The sequence below is a fragment of the Peromyscus californicus genome, unplaced genomic scaffold (genome assembly GCF_007827085.1).
Source record: "Peromyscus californicus insignis strain IS unplaced genomic scaffold, ASM782708v3 Scaffold_4__1_contigs__length_199733344, whole genome shotgun sequence".
NCBI lineage: Eukaryota > Metazoa > Chordata > Mammalia > Rodentia > Cricetidae > Peromyscus > Peromyscus californicus.
The window spans coordinates 98,488,073-98,510,190 of NW_026294562.1; the positions used below are offsets into that span (position 1 = coordinate 98,488,073).

Here is a 22,118-nt window from a genome sequence, read left to right on the forward strand (position 1 = left end):
GTCCAGAGCATCAGGGTCGCTGTGGCAGAAGAACAGGACTCTTCTTATACTGTAGGATGGGGTTTGAGGTTCACAGCAGGAGCCTGCAGCCAGGCTCTCAGATTTCCAGACACGTGACTCAGGACAGGGCACTATCTCATGAAAACTCACTTAGGTTAGTATGGCACCTGCAAGGCAGCTACTGGGGACTTCTTTTGAGTAGAGTTCCATCTTGTCTCTGTCTGTGACACTTACAAGGCAGCAGGTAGATTAGAGATTCTAGCAATACATGCTGGCAGAGTATGCATCAGCCCACTCAGAAACATCGCCATGTTTTGTTTTAAGAATTAGAATACGGCTGGAGAGATGGCTCAGTTTAAGAGCACTGGCTGCTCTTCCAGAGGTCCTGAGTTCAAATCCCAGCAACACATGGTGGTTTACAACCATCTATAGTAAGATCTGGTGCCCTCTTCTGGTGGACAGGGATACATGCAGACAGAACACTATATACAAAATAAATAAATCTTTTTTTTTTGAAAGATTTATTTATTATGTATACAGAAGAGGGTGCCAAATCTCATTAAAGATGGTTGTGAGCCACCATGTGGGTGCTGGGAATTGAACTCAGGACCTCTGGAAGAGCAGTCGGTACTCTTAACCTCTGAGCCATCTCTCCAGCCCCAAAATAAATAAATCTTAAAAAAAAAAAAAGAATTAGAATAACTGGGGCCTATCAGTTATGAGCACTGACTGCTCTTCCAGAAGACACAGTTCAATTTCTAGCACCCACATGGCAGTTAACTGTCTGTAACTCAAGATCTGGCACCCTCACACAGACATACATAGCCTTACCTCTGTGTGAAATAAATGTCTATATGTACAGTACACATTAGAATGACCCACCTTTGTGACACTGCTCAACAACAGTGTGACCAGAGCTGTGCTCTCCTGGTCACCTTTATTCTTGTCACTGAGTTTGGAGTCTCATGGCAAACCTGAGTACAAAGTCAAATCTTTGCACAGAGATGGGATGGAATGATGTCTGCAGAGAAAGTTCATGAAGAGCTAGATGGTTGTTTTAATTCCCCAAAAAGCTGGGCCTCCTTCTCCCAACTCCCACTTAAAAAGCCCTTTTCTACGAGGTTCCTCCCTACCACTTCCTATCGGCTGGTTGCTGACTCAGCCTCCTGACTGAAAGTTAATTTTATCTAATCAAACAAATGTAACACATCTTTGCATCACTAAACAAATGTTCCAGAGCATAAACAAAAGTAACACATCTTAAAAAAATAGTCTACCACAGTTTGAGAAGTGGTAGCATGCTCACTATTCAAAATTCTTTTTATTTTATTTTTTGCTGTTATATATTCAGATGCTTTTGCCTCCATGTAAGGTCCTTGGTCATATTCATAACAGCAATGTGAAGTCCTCGTCTTGTGCTTCAGCTATATTGCATTACTGAAGACCTACTGCAATAGGGTTGCTGGGTGCCAGGAGAGATTGATTGTGTTTCTATGCTGGTGTCTAGGTATCTGGGTTTGGGATGGTTGTAATTCTAGGTGCTGATACAGGGTCTTGTCTTTGTTGGGTGGGTGTTTTGTTTCTTGGTTTCTGTTGTCCTCTCTGGATCTTAGGAGAGTGTGGTGGGTGGGGGTTGCCTGGTAGGGAGTGCTTCTTATTCTCTGCCAGGAGTGGCCACTAGGGGTCCCAGTTAGAGCTTGTTTCTAGGTACTGGGAGCTGGCTGGAAGGAATGGGGATGGACTAGAGGTTGGAGTGAGAGAGGGAGGTGGGGGTGGGGATAGGGAGAGCTGAGAGGGTCTACTGGAGGGAGGAAAGCTGGGTTTGCCACAAGGATCTTCTGAGTCTCCAGGGAATGACAAGTGGCATGCACTTGGTCTAGGCCTGGGATGAGACTGGGGAAACGGAAATGGAGAGCAGGAAGAAGAATGAAGACTGTTTACCTGATTCTCAGTCTATTTGGCCAGCTGGTTCCCAGATAGAGAGGGACTCTGAGTATTGGCGGCTGACACAAAATGATAGAGTGAGGAAGGCTGGGCCTTGGAGGGTATGGGGAGTCCCTGGGAAATGAGGGCAGAAAGGGAAGGAGTGGCCAGCAGGTAGTTAAGACTGAGGAATGGGAACTGAGGGACAGGAAGGAGAGTGAAGATGGCCTACCTGATTCCCAGTCCAGCATGGCCAGCATGTTCCCAGGACAAGGGTGCCTCTGTTGTTGTTGGCTGAAACAAAGGGATGAGGTGAGGGTCAGGTCCTGAGAAATCCTTTTCTCAGAGTCTAGCATTTAGACAACAGCCTACATTCCCTCAGGGACTTGAAGATAGTTCCTACTTGCTAAAATGAGTCATTCTCCTATCTCAGGCAAAAAGGACATGTGTCTCTTTCATATATAGATGACTGCTGTGCCTATCAGCACACCAAAGTGCATGCTAGCCTCTGGGCGCTCTCAGAAAGTACCTGCTGCAGAGTCATCCTGCCTGGCATATCCCACCCTCTACCCTCCACCACTCCAGTCCAGGGGCTTCCCTTCCCTTCCCCCAGCTCTCTTTTCTGCATAATCCTGACATGTCAGCCATGTGCTCTCTTGGTCCCCTTGCCCTCTCTTCTCCTCTCTCTCTGTCTTCTCAGACTCTCTTGCTCTCCCCGCACCACTGCCTCGTTCTCCTCTCATGGCCCACCTCAGTCTGCTGGCCATGTTCAGCCCACTCTTTTTCTATATATATTTAAAGCTGATTAATCTTATAGGTGTGAGGGGCCCTGTAAATACATGGGTTACTGGGGGTATATACTTTTGCTTGAATGTATATAATTTATTGACTTGCACTGGCAAGTGAGGGGTTCAATCAGAGAGTGTGTCCCTGTAGAGCCCAGAATGGGATTCAAGTGTCAACCATGATGTTCACAGTGGATGATTTTTTTTTGGTTCTTTCTCTCTCTCTCTCTCTCTCTCTCTCTTTCTTCTTATTTTTTTTGACAAGGTTTTTCTGTGTAGCTTTGGCACCTTTCCTGGAATTCACTCTGTAGACCAGGCTGGACTGGAACTCACAGAGATCCACCTGCCTCTGCCTCCTGAGTACTGGGATTAAAGGCATGTGCTACCACCTCCTGGCATGGATGAACTCTAAGACTTATTGTTCAATACTTCTTGCCTTACTTTACTAGACCTTCCTTCCACCAATCACATATTTATCTTCTTATTCTTCCCCTCTCTTGACTTTCTGAATTGATTCTGAATTTTGAACAGACATTTGACATGAAAGCCATTATTAGAATTATAGTGAGATAAACTAGTCAAGATAAAAAACAAAAGACCAGCAGGAAACTGGAATCACCATGCTCTTCCCATCATGCACAAATTGTCACTGGGTTCAGCATGTTGGCAGGATTCCCATTCTAAGTATAGTACAGAATCATGGGAAAAACAATTTCTTCTCCAGTCTTTGTGTTTCTTCCACAGCCCTGAAATGATTTGCTTGAAGATCAGTCTAGTGACATTCCTCCACATTCAGAGAACTGTTTGGCAAAGTAGTTAATGTAGTTAGAGCATGGTGGTACAGACAGACTCATCAAGAACACAAGAATGAGCCAGGCAGTGGTGGCGCACACCTTTAATCCCAGCACTCGGGAGGCAGAGGCAGGCGGATCTCTGTGAGTTCGGGGCCAGCCTGGTCTCCAAGCGAGTTCCAGGAAAGGCACAAAGCTACACAGAGAAACCCTGTCTCCAAAAACAAAAAACAAACAAACAAACAAACAAAAAAACCCAAAAAACAAAACAAGAAACCCTGTCTTGAAAAACCAAACCAAAACAAAACACAAGAAAGTTTGATGTAGAGAGCAGAGAAGGCCTTGGTTAAAATTTGTTAGAGATAAGGACCTACTTCCTCATTCCTGTGACCCCTGTACTCAGGGGTTTGAGGTAAGGGTGTTGCCAGAAATTGGAATCCATCCTAAACACTTAATGAGTTCCAGTCCAGTCTGAATATAGAGTTGAACTCTGCCTCAAAAACAACTCCCCCCCCCAAAAAAAAACCTTAAAAGGTTTTTACATAATTATTAACAATTCAGAAGGATAGGTACATCATAACATTTCGTGACATTAATTGTGTCCATAGCAAGAACAACAGAGAAGGCTCATGATCTCCTCAAGATGTGAAGTTTGTGCTAGGGGTGTAGCCCAGGGATGGAACACTAGCCTAAAATCCACAAGGATATTCCATCCCTAGAAGTGCAAAGACCAAACTAAAACAGTAACAGCAAAAGTCCATGATTCCAGCACAGGGGAGGTTGAGGGAGGAGGAGCTCAGAGGTCAGGCTGCTCACTGAGACCATTGCTCAAAAGAAAAGGAGAAGTAGGGAGAAAAATGAGAATGTTAAATATAATTCAAATTATAGTGACATATCTATTTAATTGTCACTCCTAATGTCACTTTGTAGTAGATCTGAGAATATAAGGAACAAATGAATAGGAGTTGCTTTATTGAAGGAGGTGTGTCATTGGGAGCAGGATTTGAAGGTTCAATAGAAGTGCCCATTACTGATGCTTCCCACCCTCTGCTTCATGTTTGTGTCTCAAGTGTGACCTCTCACCTCCTGATTTATCACTGTATTAGTCAGGATTCTCTAGAGCAGTGTATCTCAGCCTTCCTAATGCTGTGACCCTTTAATACAGTTCCTCCTGTTGTGGTGACCCCTCCAACCATAAAATTATTTTCGTTGCTAATTCCTAAGAGTAGTTTTGCTACTATTATAACTCCTAATGGAAATATTTTGGAGTTAGAGTATTGCCAAAGGGGCCACAACCCTTGGGTTGAGAACCAATGCTGTAAAGGAATAGAACTTATAGAATGATTCTATACATGGGGGGAGGGAGGTGTGGCTGTCTACCAATGGAAGGTCCAAAAATCCAGTAGTTGTTCACTGTAAGAGACTGGACGTCGACTGGGCTGTGGTGGTGCACGTCTTTAATCTCAGCACTTGGGAGGTAGAGGCAGATGGATCTTTGTGAGTTCAAGGCCAACCTGGTCTACAGAGTGAGTTCCAGGAAAGCTACACAGAGAAACTTTGTCTCAAAAAACCAAACAAACAAACAAACAAAAAATTCTTAGGGGGCTGGAGAGATGGCTCAGAGGTTAAGAACACTGGCTGTTCTTCCAGAGGTCCTGAGTTCAATTCCCAGCAACCACGTGATGGCTCACAACAATCTATAATGAGATCTGGTGCTCTCTACTAGCATGCAGGCATATATGGAGGCAGAATGTTGTATACATAATCAATAAAGAAATCTCTTTAAAAAAAAAAGGAGACTGGATGTCTCAACTGGTCTTTGGTGTATGTCAGAATTCTGAAGAAATAGGCTGTAATGCCCGTGAAGGAATGGACATGGCAGTGAGAGGAAGAAAAAGCATGCAAAGAGAGGACAAGCTTCCTTAATCCATGCTCTTTATATAGACTGCCAGCAGGAGCTGTGGGACAGATCAAAGATGGGTCATATGAGCACTGGGAAGAGGACTGGGTCTGTTCAGCAACAGAATATATAATCTGTAGGACTCCACTGGGCAGCTGGAGAGTCCTCTGCAGCTTGCCAGTTTACCTGCTGTGAGTGTGGGGAAGTGTTTCTGCATGGCTCTGCACAGGAATCCTCCCCATGCTGTCCCTGCTGAGTGGGAAATCTTGAGTGTGCAGCAGCTGTCCTGAACTGCAGCTTCCTTCCTGTTCTCATCCTGTTAGTGCCCAAGTCCAACTGCAGAGGAACACTCCAGTTCTGTCCCTCACCTTGTTTTTCTTACACTTTGGGCCACACCTGCCACCTAAAGCAAAACCCAGCCAGGAGTTTGGGGCAAGGGGAGCCCATGGGGAAGGCTTTCTTTCAGCAGGGCCAGCTTTCCCGGGGATCGGGATCTTAGGGGTGATTGTGACATGAGCCTGAACAAGTGACATAAGTTCCTATAGCACTGAAAAATGTCCCCAGCTACTGGAAGGCAGTGCTGACTCAAGGCGACTGACGCCCTCTGGTGGTTGAACCCCATATACCGATGTGGTGGCATCCCATTGGTTGGTAGCTCTGTAGTTTCTCTTTCTCAGTTCCAGCCCTCAAGTCTTCACTTTCATTTCTCTCCTGATTCACCAGAGATCAGACTTAGAGACTGAAGCCTTAGGACGTTTCCTCTGGCCTCCATTCTCTCCTGTCCACAGATTCAGGATCTCTTGGTTGGTGTCTGAAGGTGTGAGAGCAATTTAGAGGGCAGAGTTTGGAGGAATTGAAAAGAAAACACCCTTCGTTTTGGTGAGTTTAATTTGAAACTGGGAAGGGGCGGGGAAAGAGGGCCTGCTGGCTTCCTGCTGAGTGCTCAGGGGGTTGAGGAGGCTGATGGAGGAGAGGCTTTAGAAAGACAGGTTTCAAGAGCCAGAGAGGTCCAGGTATTTCTCCCGATGGAGTTCACTCTCTTCTTTCCTCGTGTTTAATTTTGGGCTGTACCAAAACCTCTTGTTGCATCGATGAGAGAGAGGAGGGATTCTCTAAGGAAGGGTCATCGATCGTGATGGAAAAACTACAGAGGCGACTAGCCAAACTACCAGAAACCTGCGAACTGTCGACCAATAGCTGTAGAGCCTCCATGGGAGTGGACTACGCCCCCTGGATACTCGAGACAGTTGTTTACCTTGAACTGTTTGGGGGGTCCACAGGCAGGGTGATCCGGATCTGTCCTTGGTGCATGAGCTGGTTTTTTGGAGTCCAGTGTCTAAGGTGTGACACTTTGTGCAGCTTTGGTAAAGAGGGAGGGAGGGGCTTCGACCTGTCTCTACTGAATGTACCAGGCTTTGCTGACTCCCTCTGGGAGACCATAACTTGGAGGAGGTGGGAATCGGAGGTGGTTTAGGGGGTAATGCTGGGGGCCAGGAAGAGAGAAGAGGAGGGGATCTGTGGTTGGAATGTAAAACGAATAGAAAATTTCTTATTAAGAAACAAATAAGGCCGGGCGGTCGCGGCTCACGTCTTTAATCCCAGCACTCAGGAGGCAGAGGCAGGCGGATCTCTGTGAGGTCGAGGCCAACCTGGGCTACAGAGTGAGTTTCAGGAAAGGCGCAAAGCTACACAGAGAAACCCTGTCTCGAAACCCCCCCCCCCAAAAAAAAAAAAAAAAGAAACAAAGAGGGCTGGAGAAATGGCTCAGAGGTTAAGAGCACTGGCAGCTCTTCCAGAGGACCCAGGTTCAATTCCCAGCAACCACATGGCAGCTCACAGCTGTCTGTAACTCCAGTTCCAGGGCATCTGACACCCTCACACCAATGCACATTAAATAAAGTTAAATAAATTATTTAAAAAAAGAAACAAAGAAATAAAATAAAGAATCCCCTGTTGCAGGAGAGACACTGCTGTCATTCTGTGTCCCCCCCAACCCCCCGCTGAAGGAGTAAAACCAGAATGGTGTTTGAAAACAGAGTTTAAGGTCTCTCTGTAATGGTGAATGACTCTATGGGTTCCTTTGTTATGCCCAGATTGGTACCCCAAAGATAACCACCACAGACCTTAGTTTCAGAATGCAATAGATGGTTTATTTCTGTTTGTTTACAAGCCGCAGGCAGGGAAGCTCGATCCAAAGCACTCACTTGTAGTAACCATGAGGCCAGGAGGAACTTGCTTTTTCTTTGTGTGGCTAGCTTTTTAAAGGCAAAATCCACAAGCCCTTCAGGGGGCTTGGGGGAGTTTTGCACGGGTGCAACTCGGATTGGTTTATTTTTATCTCTGTGCTCTTTTAATTGGGTGAGGGTATGTAACCTTTGGATTTACTGGTTGGTGGTTACAATTTATTACTTTGGGGGCAGTCCAGCACAAGTCCCAGGCTTTGTCCTTGAGCCACCATGGGGGCTGGCTGGTCAAGCACATAACTCTAAGTTGGTGAGGGGCCCCAGACAGTAAACATCTGGCTGAACTTTGAGCAGTCTTTTGTTCATGGCCCTCCCAGAAACTGCTTGCTCAAGTCTCAGGAAACTGAAATTGAGGCCTGATCTCTGAGAGAAGACAGAGCAGCCTGTTATGGCATCTGCTTGGTCCTTTCACCTTCCCTTTGCTGCTGTCTCTGTGATTGCAAGTCCCAATCTTGCTGCAGCCTCTTATACATTTCCTTGCCCTATGAAACAGTCTCAGGCCTGTACAGAATTGCTAATGTTACTCAGAAGTCATTACATTTGCCTGCCTTTCCCTTGTTCCATATCTGCCATGCCCAGATGAAATTCAGTCCAGACTAGTAATTCCAGCTACAAAAAAAGCTGATGGAGGAAGCTCCTAAGTCCAAGACCTGCTGGGGGACCTAATAAGACCAAGTCTGAAGAAGAAAAGAATATATACAGAAGGTGCAGCTTATTTAGGTGCAATTAGTGGGGTAGGTGTGGCTCTCTGCCCTCGATTCAATTCCAAAGAAAGAGACAGAGAAGGAGGTGACAGGGGAAGGAGGAGAGAGAGTGTGAGAACACTGGGAGAGCACACTTTCTGGAAGTGACACCTTTTCTATTTCTTTTTATACAGCCCAGGCTAACCTCATGTAACTGGCCTGTGTCACCCTCCCCAGACACTGGGATTACAGGTGAACATTGCAGCCCCAGGACTTTTGTCCCTTTCAAGGAGCAGCACAAGCTCCTGATTCATTTTAATGGTGTGAAAGACTGAAAGATGTCTGCTGTTAGGAAGATCTTGAGAGCCATGGAAGGACAGGGAGCAGGGAATCCCAGCTTCATCCAAGCTAATGTAGACACCAGAGGACACAGGCCAGGCCTTCTGTGTCCAGGTTGACGTTGAGGATTGTCATGAGCCCATCCTCTTTCCCTTTGCTCTCTCCTGCTCTTAATCAGTTGTGGACACCCCTCTTCTGAAGTTCAGCATTGGCGCTCTTTACCACCATATGTTATGGGATAATAAAATGCACATATTTGGGTTCTCCAGTATTAAATTTGCCACAAGGAGGGAGTACTCATTAAGCTGCTCTGTGTAAGCCTGGGACAATTTATTTGCCCGGCCTATTTGTAAAAGGACTGTTTCTCATATGACATTGTACTTTGAAGTTTCATAAACATTAAAGAAACACGTTAACTTGTTACAGAGTTCACATCCAGGAGGAAAAGACCACAGACTCAACTTAAATTAAAATTGAAAGTGTTTATTTATTTTATTTATTTATTTTTGTCGGGCCTTGTGCTTGCTAGGCAAGCGCTACTACCACTGAGCTAAATCCCCAACCCCTAAATGAGTTTATTGAGTAGTGCTAGTAGGCCAACAACAGCCTTAAAGATGAATCAAAGGCTTGTCAAACAGAAGAGATATTTTATTGGTGCTGAAATGTGATTTTTTTTTTTTTTTTGGAGTTGAGGATCGAACCCAGGGCCTTGTGCTTGTTAGGCAAGCGCTCTACCACTGAGCTAAATTCCCAATCCCTGAAATGTGATTTTATTTGTATGTTAACAAATAAAGTTGCCTGGGGATCAGAGCTAATAGCAAGTCATTTAGCAGAAGTCTGGCAGTGGTAGCACACGCCCTTAATCCAATCACATGGCAGGCAGAGTCTTTGTGTTCAAGGATACAGGCAGCTTGGTGACACATGCCTTTAATCCAAGGACCAACCATAGAGACCTGGAGGTCTGTATAGATAGGCAGTGACGAAGAAGTCATGTGGTTGGGTTTAGAACCAATGAGAAGGCAGAACAGAAAGTCAATTAAAGTACAGACACAGGAAGTAGGTCTCTTTCTGAGGGGAAGGATGGCAGCGACTGGTAAGCTAAAAGCTATTCGCTAGTGCTCTGACCTCTTGGGCTTTTAACTCTTTATTTGGCTCTGTGTTTCTTATTTTATAAGACTGTTTAGAATTGCATCTACAGAAGAGGCTGAAGGAGGGGTTTTTATGGTGGGCAGCACAATTATCTCATTTGTGTGGGATGAGTAGCTGAGGGAGAAACAACTTGTACCCCCTTCAGTTGTGAAGAGCTCTCTCCCTGCTACACAGCAGTAAGTGAGCTCACAAAAGCCAGAGAAAACAGTTCATTATCTCATAGCCCTTTTACAATTACCGGAAGTGTAGCAAGGAGTGAGAGTTGCCAGGAGCTTGTCTTTGAGGAATTTAGGTTGGGTGTCTAGCACAAAATGGAGTTTTCCTTAGCCATCACAAATTCCAGTCACAAAAGAAACAAGCTGTCTGCAGCCAGATTGTTTGAATTGAACAAACCTAGTTCTCTTCCCTTGGTGACTCTTTAAAAAATGATTTCTTTGGCTGAAATTGAGGGGCATTTGAGGGAGGATATGGAAACCTAGTGCAATGGAGCCTGCCTACAATACATAAAGGCAATCCTACTGAGGTCTCCTAGTAATGGGTGATATGAAGTCTCAACAGGCAATGCCTTGTCACCAAAGAAGGCTTCCATTGGTAGGACTGGGGTGTATTCAGTTGAGATCTTGGCCAACGGGGTCACATGGAAATCTCCAAACAACCCAGGCTGTTGCTAAGACAAAGGGTTGCCCTCTAGAAACTGAACGTGGAATCTCAATGCTAGGACAACACTCACAGAATTCATTGAACATGAAGAAGTTGAGCTGGTGCCTACATGGAGCCTTCCCCTCTACATCCTAGTCTCTGATACAGGAAGGTACTCTACAGGCTACCAAATGCAATGTAAACACCAACCAGGTCACAAAGCCTTTACCTACAGTCTGTCCTACCTGCAAAAGATGCTGGGGCAATGGTGGCACAGAACTTGTGGCAGTAGCCAGCCAGTGTCTGATTTGACTTAAGGCCCACTCCACCGGAAGGAACCCATGCCTGACACTGTCCGGGCGACCGAGAACCAGAGACTGGGTAGCCCTGAAATCTAGGGTAAAAACCAAACACTACTGATCTAAAAAGAAAAAAGAAAAACTAAAAAACAAGCACAAAAAATTTCATTGGTTTGAGTTGTTTGTTTGTGGGTCTGCCTGTGTGTATGCACATCTGAAAGGATGTGTGGGGTGGTCAGAGCTGCTGGATTCTCTGAAGCTGGAGTTACAGGCAGCTGTGAGCTGCTTCATGTGGGTGCCAGGAACTGAACTAGGATCTTCTGCAGGATCAATAAGCACTCTTAACCACTGAGCCCATTCTCCAGCCCTAGCTAGTATGGCATTTTATTGATTATTTATTTTGATTTAATGTTATTTTATGTGTATTGGTGTCTTATCTGGACATGGGTCTGTGTACCACTTGAATGCCTGATGCGTATAGATGCCAGAAGAGGGTATCAGAATTCAATTTACAGACAGTTGTGACTCACCTTGTGGGTGCTGAGAACTGAACCAAGGTCCTCTGGAATTGGAACCAGTTCTCTAAACCCATGAACCAACTGTTTAGCCCCTAGTATAGACATTTTAACAATATTCAAATTCATGACCTCAGGTATCATTATATATAAGGTACCAATTCAATTTCTTTCAATATTTTTATAGTTTTTGTGTGCAGATCCTTCATCTTGCAGTAATCAGTTTTCCTAACCATTCATTTATTCTTGGTTTTAATGGTTTCATTAATATAATTGTTCCTTTGTCTTCCTGCTTGTATATTTCTGCACCATGTACTTGCAGTGCCCACAGAGGCCAGAAGGGCATGACAGATGCACTGGAACTGGAGTTACAAGTGGCTGTAAGCAGCCTTGTGAGGGCTAGGACTGGAGCATGGAGTCTCTGTGAGAACAGATGATGATGCTCTTACCTGAGCCATTCCTCCATCCCTTTCCTTGTGTTTCAGATGTAACACTGCTTTTCTACAGAACCACAATAGCCTTGAACTTGCCGTCCTCTGGCATCAGTCTCTCAAGAAACTGGGTATAGAGGCCTGCACCACCAAGCATGCTTCCTAATTACATTTTCAGGTTTCTCACTATTTGTGACTTTTCTATACTGGATATTACATCTTGCATGTTTACTGAGCTTATTGGCTTTTATTTTACCTGTAAAACATTTTTTGCTTACATACCTCTATTTATCTATCTATCTATCTATCTATCTATCTATCTATCTATCTATTTATTTATTTATGTTTCCAGTCTTCTTATATTGCTGGTACTTCCCTTGCCCCTGCTGTGTTTAATAGAAATGATAACAATAAGTATCCTTGTTTTATGCATGATTTGTTTTGGTGTTATATTTTCTTTCTTTACTTTTTATTAAGAAATTTTTATTCATATTACATAGCAACCACATATCCCCCTCTCTTCCCTCATCCCACCCCCCAGCATTCTCCCCTAACCCACCCCTCATTCCCTCCTCTGAAAAGGTAAGACGTCCCATGGGAAGTCATCAGATTCTGGTACCTTCAGTTGAGGCTGGTCCAATCCCCTCCCCCTGCATCAAGGCTGTGCAAGATGTCCCACTATAAGTAGTGAGCTCCAAAAAGCCTGCTCATGTACCAAGGAAGGATCCTGATCCTACTCCCAGGGGGCCCCTTAAGCAAATCAAGCTACATAACTGTCTCTCTTATGCAGAGGGTCTAGTCCAGTCCCATGGAGGCTCCACAGCTGTTGGTCTAAAGTTCAAGAGTTTACACTATCTTGGTTTGGTTGTCTCTGTAGTTTTCCCCATCTAGACCTTGATGCCCCTTGCTCATAGAATCCCTTTTCTGTCTCTTCCACTGGACTCCTGGAGCTTGGCCTGGTGCTTGGCTGTGTATCTCTGCGTTTGCTTCCACCAATTACTAGGTGAAGGCTCTATGATTATTATTGATTTTAAAGAAAAATCTTTCAATTGCCCTGTATTTGCTATAACCTTAGCAGTGGACTTTTCATATATGGCTTCAAAATAAGGAAACATCTAAACCCAGAAATTGTTTTTTTTTTAAAGATTTATTTATTATGTATACAGCCTTTTGCCTGCATTATGTCTGCACACCAGAAGAGGGCACAAGATCTCATTACAGATGGTTGTGAAGCACCATGGGTGCTGGGAATTGAGCTCGGGACCTTTGGAAGAGCAGCCAGTGCTCTTAACCTCTGAGCCATCTCTCCAGCCCCAAACCTAGAAATTTTTAGGATTTTTATTCCCAAAATAATGGTGCTTATTGTCAAATACTTTTCTGTTTTTTTTTTTTTTTTTTTTTTTTTCTTTTTTGGTTTTTCAAGACAAGGTTTCTCTCTGTGTAGCTTTGTGCCTTTCCTGGAACTCGCTTTATAGACCAGGCTGGCCTGGACCTCACAAGAGATCCACCTGCCTCTGCCTCCCGAGTGCTGGGATTACAGGCGTGTACCATCACCGCCCGGTCTTCCTGGCATTCTTATCTGGAGTCTCCCATCCATGTCTTTGTCAAATTTCTAGACCAAGATAAATTCTCAACATTTACAGACACAAGATTCTTCAGAACCCACAGTGGTTGGAGGCATAATAGCACACACCTCTTGTTCGGGCTACAGTTCTGTTCTGGCTCTCACCTCTTTTTTCTTTGGTAAACTCTATGGGGTAGAGCAGGAACCTCTGAAAGAAGGTTCTAAAGGGATGGTTTCCATCACCTTTCAGTGTATTGAAGAAAAATTAATCTTGTAAGTGGCCATTTCTATACATCTAGTGCAGGGCTTCACTTAACCATGTCCACAAACACATACATTGTATTTACTAAGTGGCAATAAGAAATCCTTGTCTGTGTATCAGGAGATGGGACTGTGTACACTCCAGGTCAGCACCAGGCTTTCTGGTAAGAGACTTGTAAGGAGAGGATCAGAGAGGGTCACATTGACTGGTGCAGATAAAGGAGGAAGTACAGTGGCAGAGACATGAGTAACTTAATGCTTTTAACATGGAAATGTGATTTTTGTCCTGGGAAAGAAAGGGATGGATAGAATGTAGGTTACACAAGGATGTTGGAAGGAAACACTTTCTTTCTGCTCTTCAGTAAAAGGAAATAACAACCCTGCCTCTGAAATTTGTCACTTGGTGTGATATTAGAATAGTCCTTGAAAGTATGACAAAATGTTCCTTTAGCCATGTCGCTCAACTTCTGTCCCTATTCTCTCCTGTGTTGTTTTCCCTTATCGCGGTCATTGATTGATGCACAGTGTCCATGCTGATTTTCCCTTTCTTACTTGTCTCCCTTTTCATCATCCCAATCACACAGGTACCTGAGCAGGAGTGTCAGGAGTCAGGACAGACAGACAGAGGATCACAGCAACAATGGCCTCATCAGTCATGTTGATGATGGAGGAGGAGGTGACCTGTCCCATCTGCCTGGAGCTCCTGAAGGAACCTGTGAGTGCCGATTGTGACCACAGCTTCTGCCGAGCCTGTATCACACTGAACTATGAGTCCAGCAAAGGCAAAGAAGGGGAGGGCATCTGCCCTGTGTGCCGAGTGAGTTACCTGTTTGGGAATCTGAGACCTAATCGACATGTGGCCAACATAGTGGAGAGGCTAAAGGGCCTCAAATCCAGCCTAAAGAAGCAGCAGAAGGTGAATGTCTGTGCACAACATGGAGAGAAACTCCAGCTCTTCTGTGAGAAGGACATGGTGGCCATCTGCTGGCTTTGTGAGCGGTCTCAGGAGCACCGTGGTCACCAAACAGATCTCATTGAAGAGGTGGCCCAAGAGTACAAGGTAAGAAGTGGGAGGGTGTGAGATACAGAGCAGGAGACAGTAACAGATGGGAAAACTCCACTTGGTGTGACAGGTCAATAACCTGGACATCATAGACTCAAGGCTTGATATATCATTCCATCCTTTCCTACCTTTAGAGTCCTAAAAACACATGATGATTTATTCCACTTAATAGTGTGAGAATCTGCCTAGACTACAAATACTAGGATAATAAAAAAATGTCTTGGAACTGTCCATATGAACTTGTTTCAGTGACCAAGAAAAGCCAAGCGCAGAACTCTTAATTTATTCCATATTCATGTTCTTTCAGTGTTTATATCAGATTCATTCATACTACCTATGCTGCAAACCACAGAACTATGAAGTAGAAATTCAGCTGAAAATGGCAAAAGCTCTTATCCTACTCTTCCAGAGGTTAAAGCCAAAACTCAAGGAGTCTTGGTGATAGTGGCTTTTGAATATATTAGTTGTTTCTTGCAATAAATTTCTTGTGTGCTATTGTAACTTTCCCATTTGATTCTTTTCCCAAGAACTTCTAACAGTGTGGTTGATCATTCACTGGGCACAATTTTCCCCTATACAGTTGGGGTATTTGGATAACATTCCCGGGCTTTTGTTCCCTCTTTTTAGCATTAGACTCAGAAGTCTGCCTTTCTGTAATTATCTCCCTTAGCCAGCATCTGGCTAGGGCCATCTCTGGATATAAGTTTTTTATCTGAGATACTTCTCAAATATCCAAGGACAGACTGCAGACAGATAAGCATTCAGACCATGTGTTAGTCGACTAAAAATCAGGTAACTATGCATACTGAGACAACTGCCAAGGCCATGCAGATGTTAGGTACAAAGCTTTGTTTCTTGTGCAAATTAAGCTTGACCCTCCTTTCTCCCATAGCCCTACTGGTATCCCTAGTTCTAAAAAGATACCCCCTTTAGCAATTAACTCAGAACAAAAGGGCTTTTATATACCAGGTGCAGCCCTCTGTGAGGCAGGCTACCTTGCTACTGAGTACTCTTCCCCCACCTTGCCCAAAAACGTTGCAGCCCAGATAAGCTGAGACAGATATGGCTCGCAAGAAAAAAAGGCAGTTTTATTTCACTCATGACTTATTGACATATAGACTCTTACCATTTTTTTTAAAGATTTATTTATTTATTATGTACACAGAAGAGGGTACCAGATCTCATTACAGATGGTTGTGAGCCACCATGTGGGTGCTGGGAATTGAACTCAGGACCTCTGGAAGAAGTCAGTGCTATTAACGTCTGAGCCATCTCTCCAGCCCCCGACTCTTACCATTTTAACTAACCGCTTCTTTTTTTTTTTTTTTTTTTTTAGGGTTTCTCTGTGTAGCTTTGCGCCTTTCCTGGATCTCGCTCTGTAGATCAGGCTGGCCTCAAACTCACAGAGATCCTCCTGGCTCTGCCTCCCGAGTGCTGGGATTAAAGGCGTGCACCACCACCGCCCGGCTTAACTAACCACTTCTAAGAATATAGTTTGAGCACACAGAATTCTCTTTTTTATATCTCTTAACCAATTTCAGCCTTTAGTTGACCCCACCCTCTTTAATCACTCCCCTTTTTGGTTGTAAATGAGGCTAACAATCACTGCTCTTTGTGAGGATCTCATCACCTCTCTTCTTGACCCTGAAAGAGTTCAAGCCTTGTGACCTTGTTTTGGCCAGAGAATTGCTGATTGTATGGGTAAATAACTGGAAACCTCAGAGACTTGGGAGAGCTAAGATGGGGAGAAGGAAGATAGAGCTGAGAGAGTACAGCAGAACAATGTAGAGAGAATCAGGCAAGAAAGGAGCTAAGTATGAAAACAGAAAATGAATCTATGTAGAGAGAGAACTGACTCAGAAGAATAAAGTGAATGGACTAAAAGTTTTGTGTACGTAGATTCATTTGACATCCCTCAGATTAATTCTCACCACTGGTAGCATTTCTTCCAGAACTTTGGGAAAAGACTATAAGGGGCAGGACCCCAGTAGTCTTTGTTATACCTAAAATCCAGTCTAGAGATATCAACAGAGGGGTTAGTAAGTAAATGACAGACAGCAGTGAAGAGACCATGCATGTGGCAGTTGAAACATCTGGGAAGAGGGAAAAGAAGTACATAATGAGATATACAGACACAAGTTCTGTGTTGGATCTTTTTTTTTCTATAGTTTGTTTTTGAGCCCACATACAAACTCAAAGAGACAGTTGCAGCACGCACAGGGTCTGCAGGGGTCTGCACCAGATGGGATCCTAGAGCTGGAAGGAGAAGTAGAAACATGCCCCCACCTCTAACCCAGAAGCAATCGCCAATTGATAGCTACTTATAAATGAAAAGTTGCTTTTCTCCCAGGGAGTCTCACTGGAGAAACAATTCATTTACTTGTAGGGACAGGTCGCATGCCAGCAGTAGATGGATGACCAACACAGAATGAATTGAACCCATATTTGGAGATTCTTTCTCTCATATCATTAAGTCAGGGTTTTTTGTTTGTTTGTTTGTTTGTTTTTCCCCTCTTTACCAGTCTGTAGCTAGAGTTTTCCTGCCTGGCCCACGGTCAGGGCAAATCTCTCTCACCTGCCAGTCCCACAGCCTCTCAGACCCGACCAAGTAAACACAGAGACTTATATTGGTTACAAACTGTATGGCCGTGGCAGGCTTCTTGCTAACTGTTCTTACAGCTTAAATTAATCCATTTCTATAAATCTATACCTTGCCACGTGGCTCGTGGCTTACCAGCATCTTCACATGCTGTTTCTCATCGTGGCGGCTGGCAGTGTCTCTCTGACTCAGCCTTCCACTTCCCAGCTTTATTCTCCTCCTTGTCCCGCCTATACTTCCTGCCTAGCCAATGGCCAATCAGTGTTTTATTGACCAGTCAGCAACACATTTGCCATACAGACCATCCCACAGCACCAGTCCTTTACATTTATATTAAGGCTTAGGATTTTAATGAGATTCCCGAGTGTTGGAAACCTGTGTGTCTCTGCATCTATATGTATTCCTTGTGATTTTTCTTCAGCTCTTTTTCTGAGTTCTTTATTTTGTCATATTCCAATGTGCTTGTTTTTTATTATTCTGATTGTATTTTCTTCTATTTTGTTATGTAGCTGGAGAGCTTCTCTCCAGGTCCCACCAAGCCCCTGCAGTCCCACAACCCACGTGTAAACTGTATGGCTGTGGCAGGCTTCTTGTTATCTACTTCTTCTATCTTTTTTTTTTTCAGAGCTGAGGACCGAACCCAGGGCCTTGTGCTTGCTAGGCAAGCGCTCTACCACTGAGCTAAATCCCCAACCCTAACTTCTTCTATCTTAAATTAACCCATTTCTATTAATCTATACTTTGCCAGTGGCTCGTGGCTTACCGGTACCTTACATCTTACTTGTTATGGCGGCAGCTGGCAGGTCTCTCCCCTCAGCCTTCCACTTCCCCCAATTCTCTTCTCTTTGTCCTGCCTATACTTCCTGCCTGGCTACTGGCCAATCAGTGTTTTATTTATTACCCAATCAAGCAACACACATAACATATAGAACATCCCACAGCAATGTTACTATTCCTTAGATGCCTGTTTGTATTCTAACAGGGACAGAAAAGGTGTGGATCTGTATGGAAAGGGAGGTGGAGAAGAGCTGGGAGGATTTGGGTCAGGGGAATCGGTAATCACAATATATTGTTTGAAAAAAATATTGTCAGTGGAAGAAAGAAATATTAACTACAAAAAAAATACAATAAAAATAAAGGACTAGAGAGATGGCTTAGTAATTAAGAGCACTGTCTTTCAGAAGACCGAGGTTCAATTTCCAGCATGTACATGGCACCTCACATCTGTCTGTAACTATAGTTCCAGGAGATCCTATACCTTCACACAGATATACAGACAAAACACCAATGCACATGAAATTTTTTTAAAAAAAGGAAGAAGAGGAAATAAAAGACAAAAGAATGTGCATGTGAACGGTGTGGTGGTGTATGACTTAGTCCCAGACTCTGGGAGCTGAGGCAGGTGGATCTCTGAGTTTGAGGGTATATTGGTCCACATGAGAATTCCAGGCCAGCCAGGCTACATAGGAAGACCCAATTTTTTAAAAATGCAGGTATCTAATAGGACATTACAGGGGCATGTGATGTATGTGTATATTTATAGGAAATATTAGAAAAACTAACACAATTATCCCAGTTTTCTGATGCCAGAATCAAAGTAAAGGTTGTGCTTGGGGTGATTGAATAAGGGAGATTTCTGTGTCTTTGTCTCTATAGGTTGTGTGTGTGTATAAATACAAGATTGATTGAGCTGGAGACTAAAGACTTCTATACTTTATGTACATAAATCATAGAACAACTTTCATAAAAGGGAACAGTCTTACGTTTCCTGTCTTTCCAGAAGGGTTTCTTGGTATTCTGTTAGAAACAACTGTCCTACTAAGCACACAGCTTGACTCTGCTACAATTCCTCTCCCACAGGGGAAGCTCCAGGCAGCTCTGCAGATGCAGATGGCAAATGAGAAAAGATGTGATGAGTGGGAAGATGACCTTCAAAAGGAGAGAACTTTCTGGAAGGCAAGTGGAGACCCTAAATCCTAAGGGAGTTAGGCTGATGCCTGGGAGGGACCTGGGCAAGAAGCTGCCTGGCTCTTCATTCTCTGATATTTGAGGAGGACAACAGGTCTTTTTTGTTTTGTTTGTTTATTTATTTATTTATTTTCAGAGCTGAGGACTGAACCCAGTGCCTTACGCTTGCTAGGCAAGCGATCTACCACTGAGCTAAATCCCCACCCCCTATTTTTTGTTTTTTTGAGGCAGAGTTTCTCTGTGTAACAGTCTTGGCTGTCCTGGAACTTTCTTTGTAGACCAGGATGGCCTCCAAAACACTGAGATCTTCCTGCTGCTGCCTCCCAATAGCTAGGTTTAAAGGTGTGCACCACCACCGCCTGGCAGGACAAGAGGCCTTGATTAGTCCTCTCTACCTGTTCCTTGGAGCTGGGGCTGCACACTAAGTGGATCACAATTGAGCCTGGCTATGTGGGGAGCTGACACCATGGAGGAGGTCTGGTGACAGTGGGCGCTGGGTCCTGGATCTCACTCCTATGGTGCTTTCTGTACCTGTGACTGTTGGGGAAGATGCTTGGGAACAGTCACAATTCTATTCTTGAGGTTTAGCTTCTCATGTGTTCAGAGGTAGCATGAGGAGATTTACAGGCAGGAACAGGAGTCTGAGGCAGCTGTGTGAAAACTGAGACACACCAAGGCATCCCACTTTGGCTCAGATGGCCTTGGTAAAGGTGACCTAAAATCTTTGTTTTGGAATGTCATCAACAGACACTGAGAGGAGACACATGCTTCCCTAAGACTCCCTTCCCTTCCCAAGCTCAGTTCCCTGTGAGAACTCCCCATCAGAACAGTGTTTTTCTGTCTTCCAGTCCCATTAGCATAGTCTGAATTCCTGTCCCTCTTCTTATCCCTGAAGAACCAAATACAGGGTGATGTAGAAAAAGTTCAGATGGAGTTTAAAGGACTTCGGGAATTCCTGGACTCCAAGGAGAAGAATGAGGTGCAGAAGCTGAAGCAGGAGGAGGAAGACATTATGAACAGCCTGGCAGAGTCTCAAAGTGAGCTGGTGAAGCAGAGGGAGTCAGTGAGAGACCTCATCTCAGATGTGGAGCGTCAGTTGCAGTGCTCAACCATGGAAATGCTGCAGGTAAGACTGCAGGAGGTCCCAGCATCTGACAGTCAGGACCTGGAATCCATTTCCCTCCCTCTGAGCTGCTGTGACCTTCCTGGTGGGGACAGTAGGGCTCTCTAGGCCCTCCCTCAGCTCTTGCCTGAACCAGATTTAGAGGCTAGGGAATCATGGCATTCATGGATGGCAAGGGGAAATTGCATTTTTTAGTATATCAAATGAAGTACAGAAGATGAACCTTGGAGAGAAGGTCTGTTGCATCATGAGTAGTTATAACCTGCTGTAATGCTGAGCATGTGTGAAGCACATTTTCAACTGTCATTAGTCACTTCACCTGAACTTGAAATTAGTAGAAATTATTCCTCCTGTCCAGTGTTTGGAGATCCACGTTTGTTGGTTTATGTTATATAAGACAAAGCCATGTGTAGCCAAGCATGTACTGCCTGTGATCCCAGGACTTGAGAGCTTCTTATAAACAGAGACAAAAACCTGAGAAGCACAGAACAATGAAAATGAAACATAAGCTTCCCAACCTAGACCCAGGCATGTTGGGTCACTCCTTCAATCCCAGCAGTTGGAATGGAGAATCAAATGAAGCTACATGGGTTATATAGGGTCTATATAGTGAGTTCTAGGTCAGCAGGGTTACATAGTAAAATCCACAACTGGCAATTTTGGAGATAGTAAGAGACTTCAGAATATCCAGCCTTAAATGGAATATATATACTGCACCTCTAATTTAAAGGCCCAGGGATCATTACAGAAGGAGGACAGAAAGAGTGTAAGAGCCAGACATGGTGAAGGATTAGAAAGAAAACAGTGTCTTCTGGACACAGCTTAGCAGCAGCACATACAATCTGCAATTGGTTGTGATAACAAACCCAAGACCTTTGCTAGCCTAAACCATACCAAATTCTACTATGGAAATTGGACTTTCTAAGGAAGTTCACCACACTACACTCAAAGAGCTCCTGGCAATTGTTAGCTGCAGGGACAAAGGGGGGGTCACTTTTCTCAAAGAATGTAACTTTAGGTAAATCTACCAATATCCATTGCAACCCAAACATGCAAGAATACTTGAACAGTGTTAGGTCTTAAGCCCAGGACAAATGGCTAATCATGGTGCCTCCTTAGCATATCAAAGTGGACCTGGCAGGTTAGGTCTTGATATGTGTTCCATATGAAAGAGCAAAATTAATATTGGAAATTAGGAAAAGGATATTTATTAATGTGGCCAAATATCAAAGATGGACAAAGAGATTTAAAAAACCCCTCTGTGCTGGGTGGTGGTGGTGCATGCCTTTCATACCAGCACTCGGGAGGCAGAGGCAGGCAAATCTCTATGAGTTCGAGACCAGCCTGGTCTACAGAGTGACTTCCAGGACAGGTTCCAAGGCTATACAGAGCCTGTACAAACCCTGTCTCGAAAAAAAAAAAAAAAAGCCTTCTATCCATCTTCAGTTTCCCTAAGTGAGTTCAATATTTAAATTGAGAGTTAATGATATATGCACGTGAGTAGTACAGGTCAAGGTGTGGTCCTGTCCATCATTCTCCTATCATTCATTATCTGGGTTACAGTCTCATACTCTAAGGTGGTCTGATAAGTAACTAAAACTGCTTGAAATCTTTTTAAACAACTGTCCCTGTGGCCAGACCTGTTTTCCTTCCCTCAGTGTGAGATTCCTGGAGAAATTCCCACATCTTTCAGGTCAGTGATTGAACAGTTTGTCAAACTGAGAGACACAGACTCACTTTTTCTCCTGCCAGGATAGTTGCAGAGAGAGAAGGAAAAGAGACAGATATGGTTAGTTGGTTTGAAGTATCAGACAATCTAAGCTTCTGGTCCTTGTGGCTTCTT

General features: G+C 44.1%; 1 protein-coding gene across 4 annotated transcripts in view; it reads left to right on the plus strand.

Moving 5' to 3' along the window:
• LOC128095665 (tripartite motif-containing protein 30A-like) overlaps positions 1 to 22,118 on the plus strand; it is a 47,026-nt gene that overhangs the window by 20,326 nt on the left and 4,582 nt on the right. The window contains exons 1-4 of one of the 4 annotated variants that reach the window (XM_052714847.1): positions 5,993 to 6,278; positions 14,107 to 14,582; positions 19,045 to 19,140; positions 20,048 to 20,278. The exons of 1 other annotated variant lie outside the window; for it this stretch is intronic. In XM_052714847.1, coding sequence (XP_052570807.1) covers positions 14,163 to 14,582; positions 19,045 to 19,140; positions 20,048 to 20,278 — 747 coding nt within the window. In that variant the 5' untranslated portion in view covers positions 5,993 to 6,278; positions 14,107 to 14,162. Of the gene's footprint in view, positions 1 to 5,992; positions 6,279 to 14,106; positions 14,583 to 19,044; positions 19,141 to 20,047; positions 20,279 to 22,118 lie in introns of those variants that run through there. 2 more of the 4 variants (XM_052714848.1, XM_052714851.1) reach the window with 2 other exon arrangements.